We start from the raw sequence: 22,083 nt of genomic DNA, 5'->3' as shown, positions 1-22,083 counted from the left end.
GCTTTCAACTTGCTCGTGGCTATTCTTCAGAGACAGCTCTCCACACTCCATCCATTTCTTGATGTAGAAGACAACCCTTCCACTCTTCCTTCCTTGCCTGTCCCTTCTGAACAGCCTGTAGCCATCGATAGCTGCACTCTACTCATGGGATTCATCCCACCAAGTTTCAGTAATGGCAACTAGGTCATAGCTTTCTAGCAGCATGGTGGCTTCCAACTCCTCCTGTTTGTTGCCCATGCTGCGTGCATTAGAGTGGAGGCACTTCAGCTGGGCTGTTGGCTGTGTCATCTTCCTAGAGGAACATCTCTTAAGAATTAAGATAGCCACCACTAATACCCTCTGTATGCAATGAAAAGAAAGAGGTACTTTTACATCTCACTTCTTTATTGCTCTTGTTTTAGACAGCTGCTTTAAGAAGAGGTGATTAAGTCTCTAAAAGTGCTTATTTCTTTCCAGTGGTTGTAAAGAAAATCTAAGCAACTACTATAGGCATCTAAATTTGATCAGATGAATAGCAATCCAGAGAAACATTCACCTGCACAGGGAGGAATAGAAATTGGGTCATAACTCTGGAAAAAAAGTAATCTCAGTACTGCAAATGCAGCCAGCAGTGAGTATGCTACAGACGCTCATAGGTCAGTGAAAAGCAGGTACTGGCCACAATAAAGTGACAATTAAAAAAAAAACAACAACCAAACAAAAAAAAAACCCCAAACAAACCCCCCCCCAAAACCAGACCAACATTCAGAATAGCCAGAAATTGCTAAAGTACAGGCATTTGGCCACTAATATTTCATGTCTAGTAAAAGTAGGTAGTGAAGATGCAGCTCCAGTAACTCATTTGGATATCCTGGTCATTCATACCAGAGTTCAGGAAGGAAAGAATAGATTCAGCATTTTTTTAGTGGGTCTTAGAGGAGCCAATATGACTCAGATCTGATTGTGTAAGTAAATTTTTCCATAACAATATTATTTTGTAGTCTTTTAATATTCTGTATAGGTGTCTATAAAAGGGGAATGGGTTATACTTGGATATGGCAATGTCCACACACACAAAAAACAGAGAAAGAATAGAACATGAGTCTAAAAATTAAATATAACTCCATGGCAAAGATATTTGTAGCAGGTGAAGGACAGAACACAAGATTATTATTAAATAAATCATAATTTATTACATGTGCCTGTATTTGGATGCCCAGTTAAGTACCTAATTACACGAAAAACGCAATTGCTGTGTAAAGTGATGTTAATTTTCAAGCACACCTGCTGAGCTTAGGGTTGTCATTCAGGTACCTGCTTAGTTGCATGCTGTTGTGCACCACCTGCGGAAAATATTTGTGTGCTTGTCAGGAGTCTGGCACAGGTTATTAGTGAAGAAAACCACGGCTTTGCGGGTTCAGCAGGCAGTCCCTTGGTCTATCCAACACAGCTGACAAATTTCATTATGATTCCTAACTGGAGCTCTGGCAGTGCAGGTTTTTTTTGTTGTGATGAGGGGATGTGCAGGGAGAGCCCTTTTTCTGCTCAGACTGTAGATGCTTTTGATTTCTTGGATTTCATCTCCAGTTGATGGGTCCTCCGCTATGCTTACCTACAATTTTTTATTCTTTTCTCTACTTCCTTGACACGTGCTATATGCCATTAGAGAGCAAAAAATACTGCTAGAACTTCTATTCTTAGTGTTGGTCCATTTGCTTTGTTGATTATCATCCTAACTGTCAAAGAAGTGAAATGGCATTGCTTTGCAGTACCTGCGCTCCATAGTACTAGCTTGCACAATGTTCTTTGTTTCCTTGACAGGTAGAAACTGTTTCTGTTTTTCCTCATGAATGCTTTATGTGTGATACCGAACAGCTCACAGTGACAGCTAAAACATAGCAAGCGGTACTAAAGGACATTTCTCAAATGTGTTTCTTTGCCCTTTCTTCACACTGAAGATGTTAATAAGACTCAAGACTACCTATGTTTTTCTGTGGAGGATAGGATCTTTACTGCTTAAATATCTCTACACTCTTGTAAATGTTATATAGGTGACAGAAAGTGTGGATTCATTCTGGGAAGATTTTCTGATTTCTTTTACAGCTTTGGCTTTAACATATTATTTAAAAAGCTTCTTTCTTGGACCAAAAGTAACATTGTCTTACATATTCATACATTTTACTATAAATTGCAGGGAATGAGGTTGAAGGAATGGAGTGCTATATGACTGGCCTGGCAAAGAGCAGTGAGGAGGTGCATATAAGAGGAGAGGAAAAAGCTAAAAATGTGGTGAAGCAACCATTTCTTTCCAAGGAACTGAAGCTTAAGAGCTTTAAATAGGATTTTGCAGCTGTCCTGTTTCAGAGTCTAGTTCAGTGAAGTACTAGATGTTGGAGCTGATAGCAACTTTCTGGAGAAACATACAGATTTGACAGACTGTAAATATTTCTGATGAATATGGTTAAACCTTCAACAGGAACCAGGTGACAAGACAGTTCTTGCCGGTTGGTGGTCCACCAGTTCTCTCAGCAACTGCCTTTCTGTCCTTCTCATCCTCATCCGAGGGAGCTTGATGGTGCAGAGACATCAGGGTGGTTGAGATCCAGCTCTTAAGCTTCCTGAGGGGCTGATTCGTGGGCAGCCCATTTCTCCCTACCTCCAGATCAGTGCTCAGAGGCACATGTCTGGGGCTTCAGAAGGCCGAGAGCAAACAAGAAACTTCTGCTCTTAGTCTCCCAGCCTTTATTTATTTCTCTCTCAGATACGAACTTTTGAAAGAATCCCGTACTTGAAGGACAGCTGATATGATAGTGGTGGGAGATACCGGTAGAGGACTTTGTCTTCATCTACTGACAAAAGCTAGACCTGTCTCCAGAAAGCAGTTCTCTGTCATGCATTCGTCATTCTCTTGACCCCTACAAGTTGAGGACTCTCTGCCTTCAGCCCTGTTTCTCAAATACAGATGCCTGTTGGCCTGTGCAGAGCTCTGTGCCATGGATAGACTGCTCCACATACCTGAGCTGCAGAAAGCAGTATTTGCAGCTACACTGCTGGGTCTTACTGATACATGTTGTGGTTTTGGCCATGCTATAGGGAAACAACAGCATGAGACAATGGCAGTGATTAGGATGTTGATCTTTAGGTGCTGGTGGACATGGCAGATGTTGGCAGCTGAGCATCAGTTTAAAAATGACTGTGATACCAAAACCTTTCTTCAAGTCTGTCTTGCAAAAACAATTCTCTGGGCTCCATGGAAAAGTTTCCTGGTGTTGATACTATAGTTCTGAATTTCACAGAAGAGCACAGGGCCACCTCCAGACCAAGGGGCAAGTGGATGTAGCAGTTTAGTTCTCAGTCCTAGTCCTCAGGGTTTCCAGTTTGGGCATCTGGCTGAACATACCAGAGCTCCTTTCTGGCTTGTAAACCTGCCTTCCCTGACCACCATGGCACTGGAGAGGTGGTGAAGAGAGGAAGGCATTTCTGCCATGGAGCGTGGAAGCATGGACCTGAACTGGGTAGTTGTAAGGTTGGACATGACCTGCTGAGTCCTAGAGAACACAGTGAACTCAAAGACAACATAGCACCACTCTTTTTACAGAGGATGATTTTGACTGTTTGGGTTGTGTCTTCTTCTCCTTCACTTTTCCTTATACTATCAGCAGTGCAAAACCAGGTAATAAAAAATGTAATAAAGGCAATGAATTTTGCTCTCTCCAACAGGAATTACCTGATTTATAGATGTTTGAGGAGATCAAAAAAAATTGTGAAAATGACCATAACAGAGTTATCTGATCAAATATATCAGACAGTAGTTCTCTTCTTTGAAAAACAAATGCAGTTTTAAAAAGCTACAAAACCAACACAGAAGCACACATCCATCCATGCATGCATGTGCAAGTGTAGACATCTATAAAATATATTACACACACGATCTCTGTTTTATTCCAGTATATGCCTATGCATTAAATTCCAACTGACTGAATTAAATAGGAAAATTTCAACTACATTAAATATAGTCTAGTTTTGTGTATGTATTTGTACACAACAGAAGATTCGTATATTTATAAGAAATTAAAAAGCTATCATTCAGAGGTAGGTATATATCAGCTAAATAGCAATGGCCCAATCGTGTCGTTTTGTTAGGCAAAAATAGCATTTTCAATTTCTATTTAGGATGATAGCATTTTAAGTATATTTTTACTCTCCATTTGCATACTAGCTTCACCAAAAGCAAATAAATTGAGTAAGAGGAAATGCATCTGCTGTGTACATATTTAATCCCTTCTCTTTTTGTTCTTTTCACACAGAGATTGAAAGATTTAAAACAAAGAGAATTTGCTCGAAATGTGGCTTCAAAGTCATGGAAAGATGAGAAGAAACAGGAAAAAGCACTCAAGCGGCTCCATCAGCTTGCAGAGTTACGGAAGCAGTCAGAATGGCAAGTATTTAAAATTTATATTACATTTTAATGCCCTCTTTCCTCAGTCCCAGAAGAAATCTTCATATTTTTACTCCTACACTCTGTAATGTACAGAGATTGTGTATACTGTAACCTGTTTTCAGCTGTACCCAACTCCAAATGTTCCTGTTCTGCAAACCATAAAATTGAAAGCCCCTGAATTAATTACTTGCTATTTGAAGGTTTGTGTTTCTCTCTCCTGTAGCTAGTTAATGTCATCTCTTCTGAACTGAGTGGTTTGAAGACGTTTTTATAAAATCACCATTTTACCTTTTTCAAACTGACCTGAACAGATTAGTATCACTCTCTTATTGTTTGATAGTAAGTGAACGGGAGAGGAAAAGCACCTTTTCGAGCATCTATAGTTAGTCTGTGAATCGTTTTCACTACTTTTAGTATACTAAGATTATTCTCACAGTTTCTCTGTAGAGTAATGGAAGTATCATTATGTGAATGGAAAACAAGTAATTAAGTGAGTTAAGTTTATCCAATACTGTTAGGTCTATTGATGAATATCAAGATACAGTACAAAGTTTGCACTAATAAACCTCTACATTTGAGATATGTCCTTTGTTTAATGACACTGAATGCTTCAGTAGAATAGATTGCCACCAGACCAATTGTTTATGTTAACCTATGACCATAATGAGTTAAGTAGATAATTAAACTGGCATTCTTTTAAATTCAGATCAAGCTTACTGTACCTTGGAAATAATAACATTCAGAGTTTATTATACACTCATTTTGGCCTATGTAATTGCTTTTGAGTAATCTGCTGAAATATAACAGTTTAGTGCTAATGTATCACTTTTATGGTTACAACTCCATTTTCATACAAACCTACTGAAAGAAATGTAACTGCCTGTGGAAAGATGCCTTTATGCCCACGCGTTTGAAGATGTAGTCTCAGATAGACTGATCAGGTCCGTGATAATAGGAAAGCCAGAGTGAGACTGGGAGGGAAAAAGTTTGGTTTTAGAAAGAGCCAGGAATCCATAATCCTTTACAAAGAGCCTGAAAAGACAGTGCTTGCTATTGCTGTTTGTAATGACTAATAGGTTCGGGAGCGGCTGAGAGCTGTGATCTTGGCAGAGGGGTAGCGTTCCCAGTTGCTCAGGCAAGACAGAAAGTCAGCCTTTCTAATCAAAAGTCTACACACACACACACACACACACACTTGTTATTGTCCCTGAGTACTGTGTCTCAGGTTCCAACAGAGTTCCTTACAACAAGTTAATACAATTTGACATCAAAATTACTGTTAATCTCATGCACAGAAAAACTGAAAATGCAGCTTTATTTTCCTGTTCCAAGGAGACTTTGAAAAGGATCTCTTTACATGCCTTCTCCAAGAGATAATTCCTTCTTGATGTACAAATAGGGGTGAATTTGTATCTCCTGGTGCCAAATTTGTGGCAAATGCAAATATATTCTCAGAAATGCATATATATTCTCACACTCCGAGTTGACCCTACTCTAGGGAGTCTTTATGTTGTTCCCACTGCTGAAGATCAATGCATTTTTATAGCATTTATAAAATATGCTAGCCTATTTATAGATAGCTGTAATGCAGATCTGGCAGTCATAATTTACTTACATTTAATTAAAATATTCTCTAATTTTTAATCAAACTCTTTACTGAAACTGGTTCCAAAATTTTTTCATGTAAGTGTACTGTAGTACTGCATTGATAGCAAATGTAGATAATTGGTCTAATGAAATGCACATTTAAAATATTACTTGGAATAACATTTGTATTGTGTCTATATATGTCTCATCTCTAATGGAAAATGGCAACAGTCATTCCAATCTCAGTTAATTATCTATTGCAAGAAATCAATGATTTACCTTGTTTGTTAAGGACTTAGAATAGGTTGACTGTATTTTTTTTAAGTACTAGAAAGCTAACTCGGAGATTTAAAATCTATCAGGTTTTAGGAAGAGGAAAAATGTAATTAATGAAAGTAGAATACAGAAGGAAAATATGGCAAAGTCAGTCAAATGGTAGTTGATAATGAAAACACTGAAGTTGCCATTAACATTGATGGAAATCCACGTTGTATCCTTTTCCCCACCAATGTTTGGTTATAACTTTAGCATTAATAACTCTTTGAATATTTCACAAAGTCATTTATTGTGGAATAATATAAAGATAAAATAAAAATCTACTCTTAAAAAAAATCATACATACCCCCTCCTGGCCCCAAGCAAGCAGAATGCTGCCTTTTCTCTTACAGAGTTTGATTCTGCAGATGCTCCAGGTGGAAGTCTCATTTTGAACAAGGCACGATTTTTTTTGCAGATGCCTCTCAGAAAACCAAGAATAACTACAGACCAGATTCTCCTTGGTATAAATTCAGAGTAAAGACAATTATTGTTTATTCTGGAGGTACATGAGCATAACTCTGAAAAAGAGCATTCATGTGCTGACTTCGAATCATATAATTTGCTGTATGTAAAGACTGTCTTGCCCATATAGAAGCCCAAGCTCAGGGCTAGTCTGCACATTTGCCCTTTAGTAACTTTAGAAACTTAGTTTTCCCTCATAACAGCATGAGTGACACCCTTCTTTACCAGACAGACATTGTCAAATGCGAGATCTCTCTTAACTTGGTTACTTAATACAGCTTTCTTTTTTGTTTGTTTATTACTTTGCAGCATCACTGGGAGTGGACCATTGCTTAAAGCCCCCAGATTAGTCATGGAAAAACAGCAATCACCAGATGGCATTTTCCTGTACAAGGGCAGCAAGATCACAACTAGTTCTCAAAGAACCACCACGAGTGAAGGACAGGGTTTCTCCAGCAGCGTACTAGAGAAACAGCAGCTTATCATAAGTAGGTACCAGTCCCCTACTGAAAGACCCCATGCACTTGGAAATCAAGTCTCACAAGTGTTCCCAGATAGCACCAATACTTCTCAAAGGGCAGGAGTGTCTTTCTCGTTCTCTAAAAAGGTCCCTTTGAAGCTCGAGTCCTCGGCATCAGTCTTCAGTGAGAACTCTGAAGAAGGAAATGATTGCAGTGAATCCCTGAACCATAAAACAAAGCAAGCTCTCGAGGGCTGTCGTTCTGGCACATTTTTGGAGGAGGACGTGAAAGCAAGCTTGGATAAAGGGCCACCTATTACACAAGACCAAATGGATTTGGATAACAGTGCATCAAGTCATGTAGCCGCAAAACTGAAAATGCTAAAGGAAAATGATAAAAGTAGTGATAGAGAATTAGAAGAAAAGGTCAGTGCTCATCCTTCATTTTCCAAAGTCAAAATACAGCTTTCAAATTCAGATTTTTCTGGTTCACTTAGAGAACCAGAGCAAGAGAGCAAATTGAATGAGTCTGAGCAACTGTTAGAATCTCTCGTTTCACCTTCATGCCAAGCTAGCAATTTTTGTACACAGCTGAACACCTACAAGCACAGCAATGCCCACCTGCCTGACCAGTTACCTGAGCTCCCACAAGAGCCAGAACCTCAGCTGGCATGCACAAGCAACATTAATGACAATCCTGTGGCGGTAAAAAGAGAAAGATCTTTGGAGAGTTCAGAAACCACAAATGGGAACATGGAAAAGCTTCCAAGGGAGACCGTGGTTAAAGAGGTTAAGCCCCAGGCATTGCCTTTCCTCCATGTAGTGAGCAAAGATGGCACCACTGCTCTGCAGTGGCCCACAGAATTACTCTTGTTTACAAAAACTGAGCCCTGTATTTCATATGGCTGTAATCCATTGTATTTTGACTTCAGACTCTCTTTAAATCACAGAGATGGTAAACAGCATGAAACAAACAAAGCAAGCTGTAAAGAGCACTCTATAAATAAGACTGCAGATGAAAATGAAGCCTCAGGTTTAATAAAACACAAGCAAATGTCAAATGAACAAGATAATCAGTTGTTGAAACCAAAGAAGATGAAAGGTTCCCTAAATCCAAGAAAGACCAAGCAAAAAGCTGAGTCAGACATAGGGAAAGAAATGAGTGAAAATGGTCAAAAATGCATTGCAGATTATTTGAATGAAAATATACCCAAAGTGCCTGCTTACCTTGATGTCTCACAAAAGGATTATGTGACAGAAAAAGGTCTTCATACAACAACACTGAGAAGACCCTCAAAGCATCATTTTCATAGCTGTGAAAGAAAAAAACAGAACATTAGAAATGAAAGCATTTCCTTTTCTGCTTTTATGTCTAGGATTAAAAAGTCTAAAGCTGCAAAATGTCATTTAATTTATTCTGAGGAAAACCGTGAAAACCAAAATGACTGCAGATCCATTCAAGATGTGGCTAGCTGCAGCAGTGACATAAGTGACAGTGGCAAAGACTCTAGTGGAAGTTTTCTTAGTTATAAATCCTGTTCAAACAGCAGGTATTCAGAAAATGAAGGATGTGGAAGTTACACGAGATGCTGGAGATTTCCATCTCCTCAAAAGTCCTCCTCTGACAGACGTTCCAGCTATTCTGACACTTCAGTTAGCGGTACGAGTAGCTACATGAGCTACACAAGTCCCACACTGAACAATCACAGCAGAAATCATTTGCTTTTTTGTTGTAAAAAAAAAAGCAAGACAGCTGAAAGGCACAAATGTAAACACAGAAAGCACAAGTGTATTTTCACTTCTGATGATACAGACAGGGATTATCTTTGTCGTAGTAGAAGTCACAGAACTAGAAACTGTACACAGAGGGGCACAATTAAGTATCAAAGATATTCAAGACAAAAAGTTTTACAACATAGAGACAGATCTAAACACAGCAGACGTAGACACCGGCATTTTGGCAAAGTGCATAGTAGAAGTAGAAGCTACCGTAGCTCCAAAAGTTGTTCCGCCAGGGATTCAGGAAGCAGTGAAAGATCATCTAGTAGCAGAATATCAAGAAGTAGCAGTTCAGGATCCTTGTCAAAAGAGACTGACAACTGTGACAACAAAACAAAAGAAGATGCAGAAAGAGGTTCTAACACTGAATTGGGAAAAGCTGAAACTGCACATTGCAACTCTATGAATGCGAACGGTCAGTCAAAAAACTTTGCCACCTGCTCTTCTGAAACCCTGGCAAAAGACGTATGTGGAAAAAGAAAGTCACTGACAGCCAAGTTACTTTTAGAAAGAGTGCAGTCCAAGAAAACCCAGGAACAAATGCACAATTCAGATAGATTTTCCAACACTTGTGAAGTAGAATTAAAGAATCACTCGCAAAGTCACTTTGCCCTTCAGTTTCCATCATCAGTAGATGACATTGCAATGTTACCTTTGCCAGAGAAACTGCTAAGCATAGGTAAAAATGACACAGGACATAATGAAATTAGTTCATTGGAAAACAGTGTGACGAAAAACAACTTTGAAGCGTCAGAGGTAACTAATGTTGCTCTTTCAACAGGCACTGATTATGATCATTGCCTTTTTAAAGACATCATTCAAATAGGAACAGGCTATCAGAGCCCAAGCATAAAAAGGAGCACAGCAATAAAGGAACAATCCAACCTCTTCATTAGTGAAGTGCAACCCTTTATACAAAGCTGTGACCCAGTACCAAATGATTTCCCTGGTGCTTTTCCCTCTAATAGATATTCTGTTGTTGACAATTCAACAGAGACCAAAGAAGAACTACATGATGTGAACATGGACTTGAACCGGGCAGAAGGCAGTTCAGACTCTCTTTGTGACAATGCTATGCAGAAGTACGCTGACACAGTAAATGACCTAGAAGTGTACAGTAAATCCACCTCCCCTCCTTTAACGCAGCAGCCTATCACGTTTTCACCAGAGGAAGTAGACAAATACAGGTTGCTGCAGCTGCAAGCCCAGCAGCATATGCAGAAACAACTTCTGGCAAAACACCTGAAGGCTTTGCCTGCCCCAGGACCAGCTGCCTTCTCTGCAACACCAGCAGTTCCTGCCCTCCCTGTTCAGCAGCATGCTACTGTCACCACCATCCACCACACGCTGCTGCAACGCTTTGCTGTCTCCTCGTCTGTACATCCCCATGGTAGTCATCTCTCCCTGGCACACCTCCACCCCCTCTCTCAAGCACATTTTGCCCCCATATCACTTTCCCCATTGGCGCCAGCCCTCATTCCCACCCACCCTGCTCTGCTGACAGGACACCCGTTGCACTTGGTCTCCAACACCCCCCTCCACCCTTCCCCGCTGACCTTCCCTGCACTGCCACACGCTGCATACATCCCAGCCTTATTTACACCACACCTGAATGCAGCCACACCTTCTGCTGTACATCCAAATCCCTTAGTTCATCCATTATTCCAAGGGCAAGAGCCCCATCACCATTCTTGCTCTAGCCAGATCCAACAGTTACCTACAATAAAAGAAGTTTTCAGTGTTTCTAGCTACTTAAACTAGCCCAAATGATTACACCATGGCTCCAAAACCAAATTTGAATAAAATAAATTATTCAGTGTTCAATCACATGTCTGAGGGGAAATCTACTCTTTTCCTGAGAGCACAACGGCAAATATTTTAAAGTCCGCATTCTGGTTGACAGCATATAAATGTTGATTTCGTTCTCGTATCACTGAGTAAAAGCTGGTTTAAAAACTTTTATGATACTGTCACAAGAAGGATGGGGTCCAGCTAGTGTCATTCTACAGAAATTTGGAAAGAACAGCCTGAAGTGAAGTCTGTGACTGTCAGTAGGAATGGGACCAGAGCCTAGGTAGACACAATGGGACCAAGAATATCAACACTGATGAGCGATTTAAAATAGCGCAATTTAAGGTAGAGCAATCTTGACACACCTCAAAGGTTTGCTTTTCTGAGTGTGTATATGCAACAGCATAGTACTTGGTCTGGTTAAGGTATTTCAGACTGAGCAAAAAAGAAGGTATCTGGGACCACAAGTCCCTGGTTTTGTCTCTGGCCAAAATAAATTGGGGAGCCTCGAAGTAAAGGGTGATGAGAACACTGGAAGAAGAGGGTCACAACAACATCTCAAAGACACTTTAATGATTTTATCCCTGGTATATGTTGCTTGGACAGCGTAAAGGGACTGCAGTCTGGCCACAGGTACGTAACAAAAATTCCCTTAGCGTAGGGGGCTCTGTGCTGGCACAAGCGGGCTGCTACTTTTCTGCCTGGGCCAAGCATCCAAGAAGGCAAAGGACAGAAGGGGATGAAGCCAAGTTCTTTGGCATTGCCAGCCTGTGGCTGTAGCGTACAGTATGTTGGGGTGGGCTGCAGCAGCCCAGAGCTGCCAAGCAGCTAGTGCTGGCTTTGAACCTCAGAGGTCCCTGGCCCAGGCTGCAACACTTCTTTCCTACCAAACAGAGCTCTGATGTGTGGGAAAGTCTCGCCCAAAGAATGTGTAAATATGTTTCATCCCTTTCACAAAAAACATAAACAATTGGCTGGTCCTATAAAATTGTGCTGATATTCATAAAAATGCAGAAGTAAAATTCTGAGCAGAAATTGGCTCTCCAGGTCAAGTCTCATAGACAACCATGCCACAGTTCTCAGCATTTCAAGGTGTATTGAATCTAAACAAATATGTCTAGATTCTCACATGGCTTCCCAAACTCTCAACATACAAACTGAAGTTCTGAATCTGCAATGTTTGAATGCATGTATCCAACATTCAGGGTAATGTGTGGTTGAAATTGCTAGTAATAACTGTGTATCTGGAAATAGGTGAGGGCTTCAGCTTCTCTTTGAATGGCACATTTTGACTATTTTTATAATGTTTCCAACTCAACATGGGATATTTAGCATGTTCATAATTGTGGTTAGACTGCAGGCATGCTTCCCAGTATAATTGGACAGTGAAGTGTCTGACAGAAAATACCTGTTTGTTTGGATTAGAAAAATTTGAAATAATTTCAATTAATTTGCAATAATGTGCACAATTAATAATGTATCTTTCAGAATTGATATAAAACACATTAAAAAACTTTTGGAAGATTCTATTCCATTATATTCGACTATCTGAAGAAACTGAGAAATCTAATTGCAATTAAGTTGAGTATTTAAAATACAACTTAAGACCAATTTTCTAACTTAGTTTTAATCAAACTAGATTGATCCATTGCAATAAAAAGGAATTGTTTTAATTTCTAAAAGCAGCTGCTTCAGCATAAACTGTTGTTACGCCAAACTTTTCAAATGTCTTTACAAGTTGTGACTGCTTGTTTTGCAGTTGATTTTCAAAGTTAAAGTTTCTCTGGATACTTAACATTTTAGCCATCAAATAAAAGATGTCAGTAAAAAAATCTGGAGACTGAGAAGAAGCAAAATATTTTATATTGAAAAAGGCTGGTGAAACCAGCACCCTCAAATAGATTTTTTGTTGGATTCCCGGCTGATTTATTACTTTCATTAACAAAATAGATTCACACTATTTTGGACTTACTTTATGGTTTAATTTTTTCATTTTAATTGTAGGGAACTTTTTTTTAATTGAAACTATTGCTTAAGAATTAACTAAGTCATAAATTTTCTTTGAGGAAGATGTTAAAAATACATATTTCCAGAGGTTTAAAATTGTTCCTTTTATTTTAGGCTGAAAATCTTCCCAAAATTAGATCTGAATTTACATATAATTTCTATACTTCTGAAAATTTATTTTCTGAGAATCAAACATATTTCACTAAATGTGACCTAACACCCCTGAAAATTAGTACTTGCTTGCTCAGATGGAGATCCCTCACTCAGTGAACCACTTGGAAACATTACTTGTAATTCTGTAGAAACATTCTGAACTGGATGTTTTAAAGGAGCAGGTCAACCTTTGCCCTGGAAGAGGCTGACTGAGCTGCACAGCCATCACCACCAGTTCAGGGCTAATACCAGCCTAAAAGATGCATTTCCAGCCCTACAAACTTTTAAACTGATGGGGCTGGTTCCGTTCCTATGCAAGAATAAACAGCCGTTCTCATTGTATGTAAGAGTTCATTTGAATTTGAAGTAGATAACACCAAGAGAAAAAAGGGGAACAGAAGTGACAGGCTAATCTCAGCCTTAATGTGGACACACACATTTTGCATCCCTGCTTCTTATAGGCAATGTTAATATTACAGAAATTCCTATAGCAAGAAACCTGACCAATTGAAACTTAACAATATCCTACTATGTAGATCATTTATGAAAAATACTTACATATGTTTCCCTTAATGTATGCACAATACAATGGGATTCTAGGAAGGAACAAAATCATAGATTGTCCATGCATTGTATATACTGCCAAGAATGATCTGGTAAGGCAAATTAATAGACAATAAAGATTAAATTTAATTCTTAGAACAGTGGGAACTAGGATTTTGACAGGTATTGGTGGAAAAAAAGAGAGATTAAGAAGGAACAGAAACAGCACAATAGCAAAACACCAGTCGTTGACTACCAACAAAGAGAATGTCCAATATCGTTCTTAGTACACAGAAGGGATTTTCTTGGAGAAGTGTAATAAAATTATCAGCACAGCTGAGATGATGTATTTGCTCTACTTGCTGCCATATTTGTTTTTCATCACTAACTAACTTTAAATATGTATCATTATTATTATTAAAAGCATAATTGAGCCTGATGTATGGAGCCGTGCTACAATTTTGATTTTATTTAGACTGATTTTTAAAAGAGTTACAGTATCCAGGTGGCAGCAATATATACACTCCAAGTTAATAAACTATTCTAGCTTGATTGTATATTCTTGATACATAATCCAAGGAAACAGGTCACCCACACTGTAAAATTCCAATAACAAAAGTTTCCTGAGTTACACAATGATTCTAAATTTTTTTTGTATTTTTGTTTGTTTGTTTGTTTTGGTAACTGAGGCACTTCTGGAATACATTTAACATGTATATTTGTTGTGCGGATTTGCATAAAATGCCATTTGACCAGATTGATTTTAAAAGTGTTAAGTTTATATTTAAAACTGGATAATACTCTGGCTAGTATAATATGTAAACTAGTAATTTTGTTTTGTATTCTCTGTATAAAATGTTTTATATTATACAGTAGCTAAGTGAATTGCACTATTGTACATGCAACGCAGCTTTTTTTTTAGGTTATTCAAGGAATTCCTGGGAATGTAGTTTAATGCAATAATATTTTTTTTCAATAAAAAGGCTCACTGGTATAAAGAGTGTCAGTCATGTATTTTTAATGTAAAGCATACCAAAAGGCAGCAACATAATAAAATGCAGAATAATGCAAACATATTCTGTATTTTAATCTGCAGAACTGAAATGCATTTAATTCATCCCTGTGGCTATAATCCTGAAATTTCTTAGAATGTTTCCTAAAGATTTTAGTATGTGTTACAAAAGTGGGTTGTTTAAATGGAACTGAAAATAAATATTCCTTAAAAAAGTTATTCTATCTATGTGGTTTTTGCAAGTACTTTTAATGGATCAACAACCTCCTGGATATTTTTATGCACTACTCTGTTTATTTAGAATTCAATTTGTAACTCACTTGTCAGGTTCCCCAAATAATATCTCTGAGCTACAATTCCTAATGCTTGTGTAGAAGGTCCCTTTGTAAAGAAGCTAACAGTGGCATCCGCAAATGCCTTATTTATTCACTTTTTAACCATTCTTTAAAACTTACTTTAGTCATGACATAAGTATCTCTTTATCCCATGTTTTCCCTTTTACCTTGTATTTTTCCAGTTTGTTTATTGCATCCTTTTCCATCTATCTTTCATTTATATCATAAGCTTTCTGACACAAGGCTTTGGGTTTTGACATATAGGTACTCAGCTTTGGAGGTCCCAGGCACTGCTGCTATACTAATAGTAATTGTAAGGCTAATTATAGCCATTAGTAGACAGTTTCACAAGTTTCATGTCTCCAGATGAGCACAAAGACTGAAGTAATGTAAAAACAAGTGTCTGTGTGGGCACATGATAAAATTCTATCTTTTGAGGTGTGGTGTGACAGAGGTCGTGTTCCATTAGGTCTATCTGTATAGCTGGAAATACCTTGGCCAATCTCTGGGACCAAATTAATCTACCATGCAGTGACATCTCATGACTCAGGCATTCTATAAAATCTTGAAATCACAGCAAATCAACAGAGACATAATTGATGCAGCATCTCTAATTCCATTCAATTGTGTTTCTTCATCAAGTTGTTTCATAATAAAAACAAAATTCAGAATTGGACAAACTTAAATAGGAAGTGTGGCGTGTCTGAAGGCAATCCCCTGCGAATTAATATCTGTACCATTAACTGTTAACTATAGTAGGCTTCCAGTTGAGATCAGATCTCCCCTGTTTTGTTGAACAAACAGTGATATTGTTTTGACTGGGATGTAATATGTGAAGAAATGAAATTGTCCACACCTTCCTATTCCTGGTAAAGCCAGCTACTAATTATACTTTCTTAAAGTCTGAATCCCAGATCTGTTTAACAGTTGAGCCTAAGTTGATTCTTTTTCACTTTTTTTTTTTTTTTTTCTCCTATCCTACAATTCATCTCTTCAGGCCAAATCTACATTTAGGACTGTTACTTCCTTAAGAATAAAAAACAAATGTTTTGCCAGACTTGAAATGTCTCTTATCACCAGATGGAGACACTTTTTGGAGGAAACCAATATACTTTTTATTTAACTTTAAAATGGAAAGCCCAATAAAGCAGATATTTAGAGACAGTATAAAAGAAAATAATAAAAACATATTTGTAGCTACTTATGTCTAAGTTTAGCTTCAAGGCACTGGTTTTGCTTCCCTCAGTTAAAATACTGTCTCAATGCAGTGTCCAGCCTTAGGAAGACCCAGACGTTGCCTCCACTCCACAGGATCTCAATTGAGGGATGGGGTTGTTCTTATAGAGATCCTGTTTCCCCCAGTTCTACTGGGATGGGAAAACTCCCTGCCCTCTGAAGGCTTCCTGTAAGTCTGAGGTGAGGTCTCAGGGCGTCTTCCGTCGCAGTGCTGAGTACTGCAGCTAAAATGCATCTGGCCATTGGGCACAGGCTAGGCAGCGTTGTGACCCAGATAGGCAGAACACAAAATTTACATGATTGCAAAATAGATCAGACTAGACTATTTCAGTTGGAAGGGACCTACAATGATCATCTAGTCCAACTGCCTGACCAATTCAGGGCTGTCCAAGTTAAAGATCTTGTTAAGGGCATTGTCCAAGTGCCTTTTAAACACTGACAGGCTTGGGGCATTGACCACCCCTCTAGGAAGCCTGTTCCAGTGTGTGAGCACCCTCTCAGTAAAGAAATGCTTCCTAATGTCCAGTCTAAACCTCCCCTGGTGCAGCCTTGAACCATTCCCATGTGTCCTATCACTGGATCTCAGGGAGAGAAGATCAGCACCCCCCTCTCCACGTCCCCTTCTCAGGAAGTTGCAGAGAGCAATGAGGTCGCCCCTCAGTCTCCTTTTCTCCAAACTAGCCAAGCCCAAAGTCCTCAGCCTCTCCTCACAGGACATTCCTTCCAGCCCTCTCACCAGCTCTGTTGCCCTCCTCTGGACTCATTCAGGGACCTTCACATTCTTCTTTAACTGTGGGGCCCAGAACTGCACACAGTACCCCAGGTGAGGCTGCACCAATGCTGAATACAGCAAGATAATCGCCTCGACCAGCTGGTTATACTGCATTTGCTGCACCCCAGGATGGGGTTTGCCCTCTTGGCTGCCAGGGCATGCTGCTGGCTTCTATTGAGCTGCTGCTGACCAGCAGCCCCGGGTCCCTTTCTGCAGGGCTGCTCTCCAGTCACTCCTCTCCCAATTTATACTTGTGCCTGGCGTTACTCTGACCTAGGTGCAGAATCCAGCATTTTGACTTGTTAAATTTCATCCCATTAGTCATGGCCCAATGCTCCAATCTATCTAGATACTTCTGCAAGGCCTCTTGTCCCTCAAGATGGTCAACAGCATCTCCCAGTTTGGTATCATCAGCAAACTTGCTAATGGTGCCACTTCTCCTGCATCAGAAATAATCTGCATTCAACTTTCCTCTTCTCTCCTCTCCTCTCCTCTTCCTATTATATTCATTATTCCTACTGTGTTCTCCTTCACTGTTTAGTCCCACAATCAATCACATCAGCAGAGCCTAAGAGGAGGATGAGACTGAGCCAGAACAGGAAAAGAGAGAGAGAGACAGAGAGAGAGAGAGAGAACACACAAGAAGGGAGGCTGGAAACATATTAGGCCAATTTTCTTCAGAAATGATATTTGAGTACTTGTGTCCCCATGCAACACCAGCAAAATCTTTCCTACACTCTGGTAGGAAGTCTTTTATTTCAATGCTAACTTTATTATGCAAAGTAAGCATCTTAATACAAGCTTTATACAGAAGTACAAAGAATCTCCGGGAATGCAGCTCATTACCTTGCTCTTTCTAGACACTAGGCATAATGATAACAATGTGTGTGGGGATAACAGGAATCTGCAAGTCAGTGAACTGCACTGCTGCCTTGTCGAGATTGGGACACACTGTTGTGATGTGCTTGAATGTTCCTCTGCCCCAGGGCTAAGGGGAATTAATTAACTTATTAACATTTCAGGTCATGGAAATACTCTCACCATCTTGAGGACCATTGAGCTGAGCCTGAAGTCAACACCTTACTTGTCTATAAAGCATGCGGCAGTTTTGAAATACTTTTTATTAGTCTTCAATAAACACCTTATTTTCTTTAACAGAAAACACAGAAGAAGCCAAATAGCCAATTGCAGAAATTATAGACAGAAATAAATCTACAGTTACAGTAATGGCTATTTATTCTAAACATCTACTGCTTAACAGTGACCAATCTGTTTTGTGAAGGTGCTTAAAAGTGCTCTTGACTGAGATGTCAAGCAGTAGATACATGACTGTCTTAAAAGAAGACTCAACCCAAACTCAGTTTTTATGACCTAGCTATAAACCCCTCAAAATAAAGATAAGGTTGAAAAGCTTGATAGACTTCCACCAAGCAGTGTAAGCAGCTCTGCTGCCTCTACTTAAGTGCACGTCTAAAACTTACATTACACATGAAAATCAATATTTCATTCTTATGAACCAATAAAATTTTTAGACCAAATAAATTTGTCATTTGCAAATCAATAAATTAAATGTATTTATCAATTTTATATATAAAACTGTTCTGTGTACTCCAAGCTGTGTATGTCTGCAAATCAGCAACATTAACAAATAAATCATTGTGACTGGAATGAACCAATTAGTCTCTGACAGCTATAAACCAACTATTTCTATATAAAGCAATATGTTCTATAAAAAAATGGTTGAATTATAATTTGTTTTCTTCTTTTTTGCAAGTAATTTATGGCCTAACTGTTTTCTGCTAGCCCCAGTGAGAAACCCTACAGAATTAAATAGAAATAGTTATGTGTGTGCATGTTGGAGAGAGGGTGTGTGTCTTCTTAAGGATGTACATTTGCATCTGTTAGAAACTTATGCCCCGACATAGAATTCTGCATGTAAATCAGAAAAGGACAGGTGTACAGGTAGGAAATACCTTTAATCAATTGTTGCATATCTTCACAGATGAAATACTGCAGAGTTCACAAAACAGTCTTTTTTTCCCCTGTCCCTTATTCTTAGAAGGTATAGGTTTCGGAGGAAATGCTTATCTGTCAGCTGTCCACATTGTTATGAAGTAGAAAGTCCTGCCTTCATCAGAAAAGGTGAAAACACTAGAAGTGCTTGCTTCTTGCTTATTCTACGATTTCTCTGGAAGTATTCCAGTCTTCTGAGAGTGTACTCTGTTTTCAAGTGAGTTTGCTTTCTCCAGAGGGCTGGAGCACCTAGGATCTACAAATTTGAAGAGAAAAGTTAACACTACATGTTGTTTAAGTTGCTAGTTGTCAACTGGGACAAGTTTCCTGCTCACACAGGACTGGATTTTTTCTGTCTTAGCCATAGCATGCAACCAATACCTGAACTACACCAGAGAGTTTTCAAGACTATATTCTATTCCTCTCTCTCTCCCTCAGACACTTGAGAAACTGCCTGTGAAAAAAAAAATCCTGCCAATTAACTGAGATGATCCTTGTTCTACCTTTTAGTTTACTAGTAATTTCTTGAAAGGTCTCTGTGACTTAAAATACTTAATGCTTTTTTTTAATATCATCTGTAATTACAGTACTGGTATCTACTGCTGACTTATTATAGGTTTAATCCTTAGCAATGAGCTTTCCCCCCATGAGTCTCCCTCTCTCAGTTCTGTTCTGTGACTGTATTTTTTCAAATGCTAAATTCCCTGGTTTTATTTTTCTTAAATAATGTGTTAGATAAGCAGTTCTTATATGATTTTTATTGGAAATTATATGGGTCAGGGTGAAGTATAATAATGAATCTTATTATGGGTTATGATCAGAGCTTATGAGTTGAAAATAATTTTGTCTTTCATCTCAATGTTGCCAGCCCCCACTAGCATTTCACAAGAGAGATTCTCAGATGCTGAGAGCCGGTGAGGGTGCCAAAATGGGAAAGCAAAAGGAAGCAAATGAGCAAGGGCTGCCTGTGAATTATAAAGGTGAAAGAGAGGGCATGTGCAAAGTCTGAAGAGCAATGTCAGATTTGTGACACCTGGAGAAAAGGGTATGTTAATTCCAGAGGGTGCAGAGAACACCAAGGAAAGGTTAGACTCATGATGGATAAAGCTAGAGAGGTTTGCAAGCTCAAATAAAACCTCGGATGAGCAGCTGTAATTACTGATGTCAATAAAATTAAGATGAAAATTCCTGGTGGGATTTTTTTACTCATGGTAGGCTGTAACTTTCGCAAAAATAGTATTTTTGTCCCCTTATCTGCTCCCAGTCAAGTCCTAAGACAAACAGGGTCAGATAATGAAAAATAACAAATAACTGTGCAAGTGTTTCAGAAAGTACACAAACGTGTGTTTAGCTACCAAGTAAATGCTTGGTCAGTTCTTACTCTGCTTGATGTGATCTGCTCATTCCTACATCAGGGACATTTGAAACAACAGGTTATGGGCTAGTTTTGAGCAAGTATAAGCAAACAGCTTAAGAATCTCAATAAACTTGTATGCTTGGTGAAATGTAATCTAAATGATTAATTGAAAATCTTTTAAGTGGAAAAATTGTTAATGTTGAATGCCAGCATTTTTTCTAAAGAGTTAACAGCAACATTTTTTTTCCTAGGAAATAGCCAGGGAATGAAAAACTGCAAATAATAATTTAGGAAAATAGTGTTTGTCATATTTGATAATCTGTTTGATGCATCAAGTGTCCAAAGAAACTATGGTGTCTTTCAAAAGGGACCTTTACTTGGTTCTTCCTGACAAAGTTAACCTGAGGCAGAATGTCTTTGCCAGAGCACTAACATTTGAGTATAGTTATGAGGAATGAATTAACAAATTCCCCACAGAAGAACATTTGGGGTAGCTGATGTAGCAGTTTCACAGGGCAAGCAGCAGTTCCTCTACTTTGGTGGACCAGATGTCCATAGATGATATGGAGAATACACTGCAGAGCATCAGTAAACATTCTCCTAGCTACAAGCCTAAATAAGTTCTCCATATAATTACTGGAAAGACCACTGTTGAAATCTCTAGGCACACAGATATGCCTGGTGCTATGGCATTTCAAGGCACTATAGACTGCTCATGACTCAGAATCAGCATACATATTTAGGGAAAAAATTCCAAACCAAACCAAGCTACAATGAATTTAAATTTGAAAGTGTCTCTAATAAAAAATTCTCAGCATGTATTGGTACAACAAATATATATTAATGTTAACCTTAAAATCCTTCTAGAACATAAACACTTTAATTATGCTGTAAAATTCTTATTGCCTGTGCAACACAAATCCTTTCTCTCTGCACGATTGGACCATCATGATGATGGCAAACCTTGTAAAATGAATTCTGAGAACCACACAGTATTTTCCCCTGTTGCTAATTCAATAAATGCCTGGACTTAGAATGTTCTGATCCTTTTTTTCTAAGGCCACGCATCGGCAGTTGGAAGCAGAGAAAGAGTTAGAATATTGCTAAGGATATATTTTCGAAGTACAGCAGAGAAATTTAGCTTCTTAATCCCCATTATAGGCAATATATTAGAAAGGCTTTGTGACCTTTGGGTTAGAATACATGGGTTAATGTGTAGCTTTTTTTTTTTTTAAGATTTCTCAAGGATTTCTCAGAAAACTTGCTTTAGAAGATCATAACGAATAGAGACATGATCAGCATGATCAGACATGTTCAGACTAAGAGAGTCTCCTTGGCAGCTTAGAAAACTAAAAGCATTGCATGAAAATCATATCACAGTCCTGTCTGTCAGCTCTGGTTAGAAACCATTTTAACTTTTCCTTAGAATTTCTTTGACCTTCACAAATCCAAGAATAAATTCACCATGTAACACTCCCACTAAACAGTTTTCAGGTCTAAGCATGTAAGTACTCAGTACTTATGGAGAAACTTGACATTGAGTCAAGGCTTGACCTTACTCTCTCTAATTATGTGCTACTGACTTCTCATAAGCTTGGTCAGTAAGACTGATGGGCTCCAGAAGCTCAGTGATACATTACAGGACACTCGTGTCACTGTGCAAAGACTGAAATGCACAGTGACCAATGAAATGCCACAGTATTTGTGTCTGTTTCCCTCTATCTTCATAACCTAGTGCTTAGACCTTTTCAGACCAGAAACCAAGGTGTACTTTTAGAATCATAGAATCATAGAATTGTTTGGATTGGTAGGCATCTTAAAGATCATCTAGTTCCAAC

General features: G+C 38.7%; 1 protein-coding gene across 1 annotated transcript in view; it reads left to right on the top strand.

Moving 5' to 3' along the window:
* The window catches only part of ZNF804B (zinc finger protein 804B), a 239,445-nt gene extending 227,512 nt beyond the window's left edge, over positions 1 to 11,933 (top strand). Inside the window, exons 3-4 of the mRNA XM_054818280.1 lie at positions 4,287 to 4,417; positions 7,097 to 11,933. Of these exons, the coding sequence (XP_054674255.1) occupies positions 4,287 to 4,417; positions 7,097 to 10,787 (3,822 nt within the window). The 3' untranslated portion in view covers positions 10,788 to 11,933. The remainder of the gene's footprint in view (positions 1 to 4,286; positions 4,418 to 7,096) is intronic.
* Positions 11,934 to 22,083: the final 10,150 nt, after the last annotated feature.

This window comes from Grus americana, chromosome 2 (assembly GCF_028858705.1).
Source record: "Grus americana isolate bGruAme1 chromosome 2, bGruAme1.mat, whole genome shotgun sequence".
Classification (NCBI taxonomy): domain Eukaryota; kingdom Metazoa; phylum Chordata; class Aves; order Gruiformes; family Gruidae; genus Grus; species Grus americana.
This window is presented reverse-complemented; position numbering and strand designations above follow the sequence as displayed.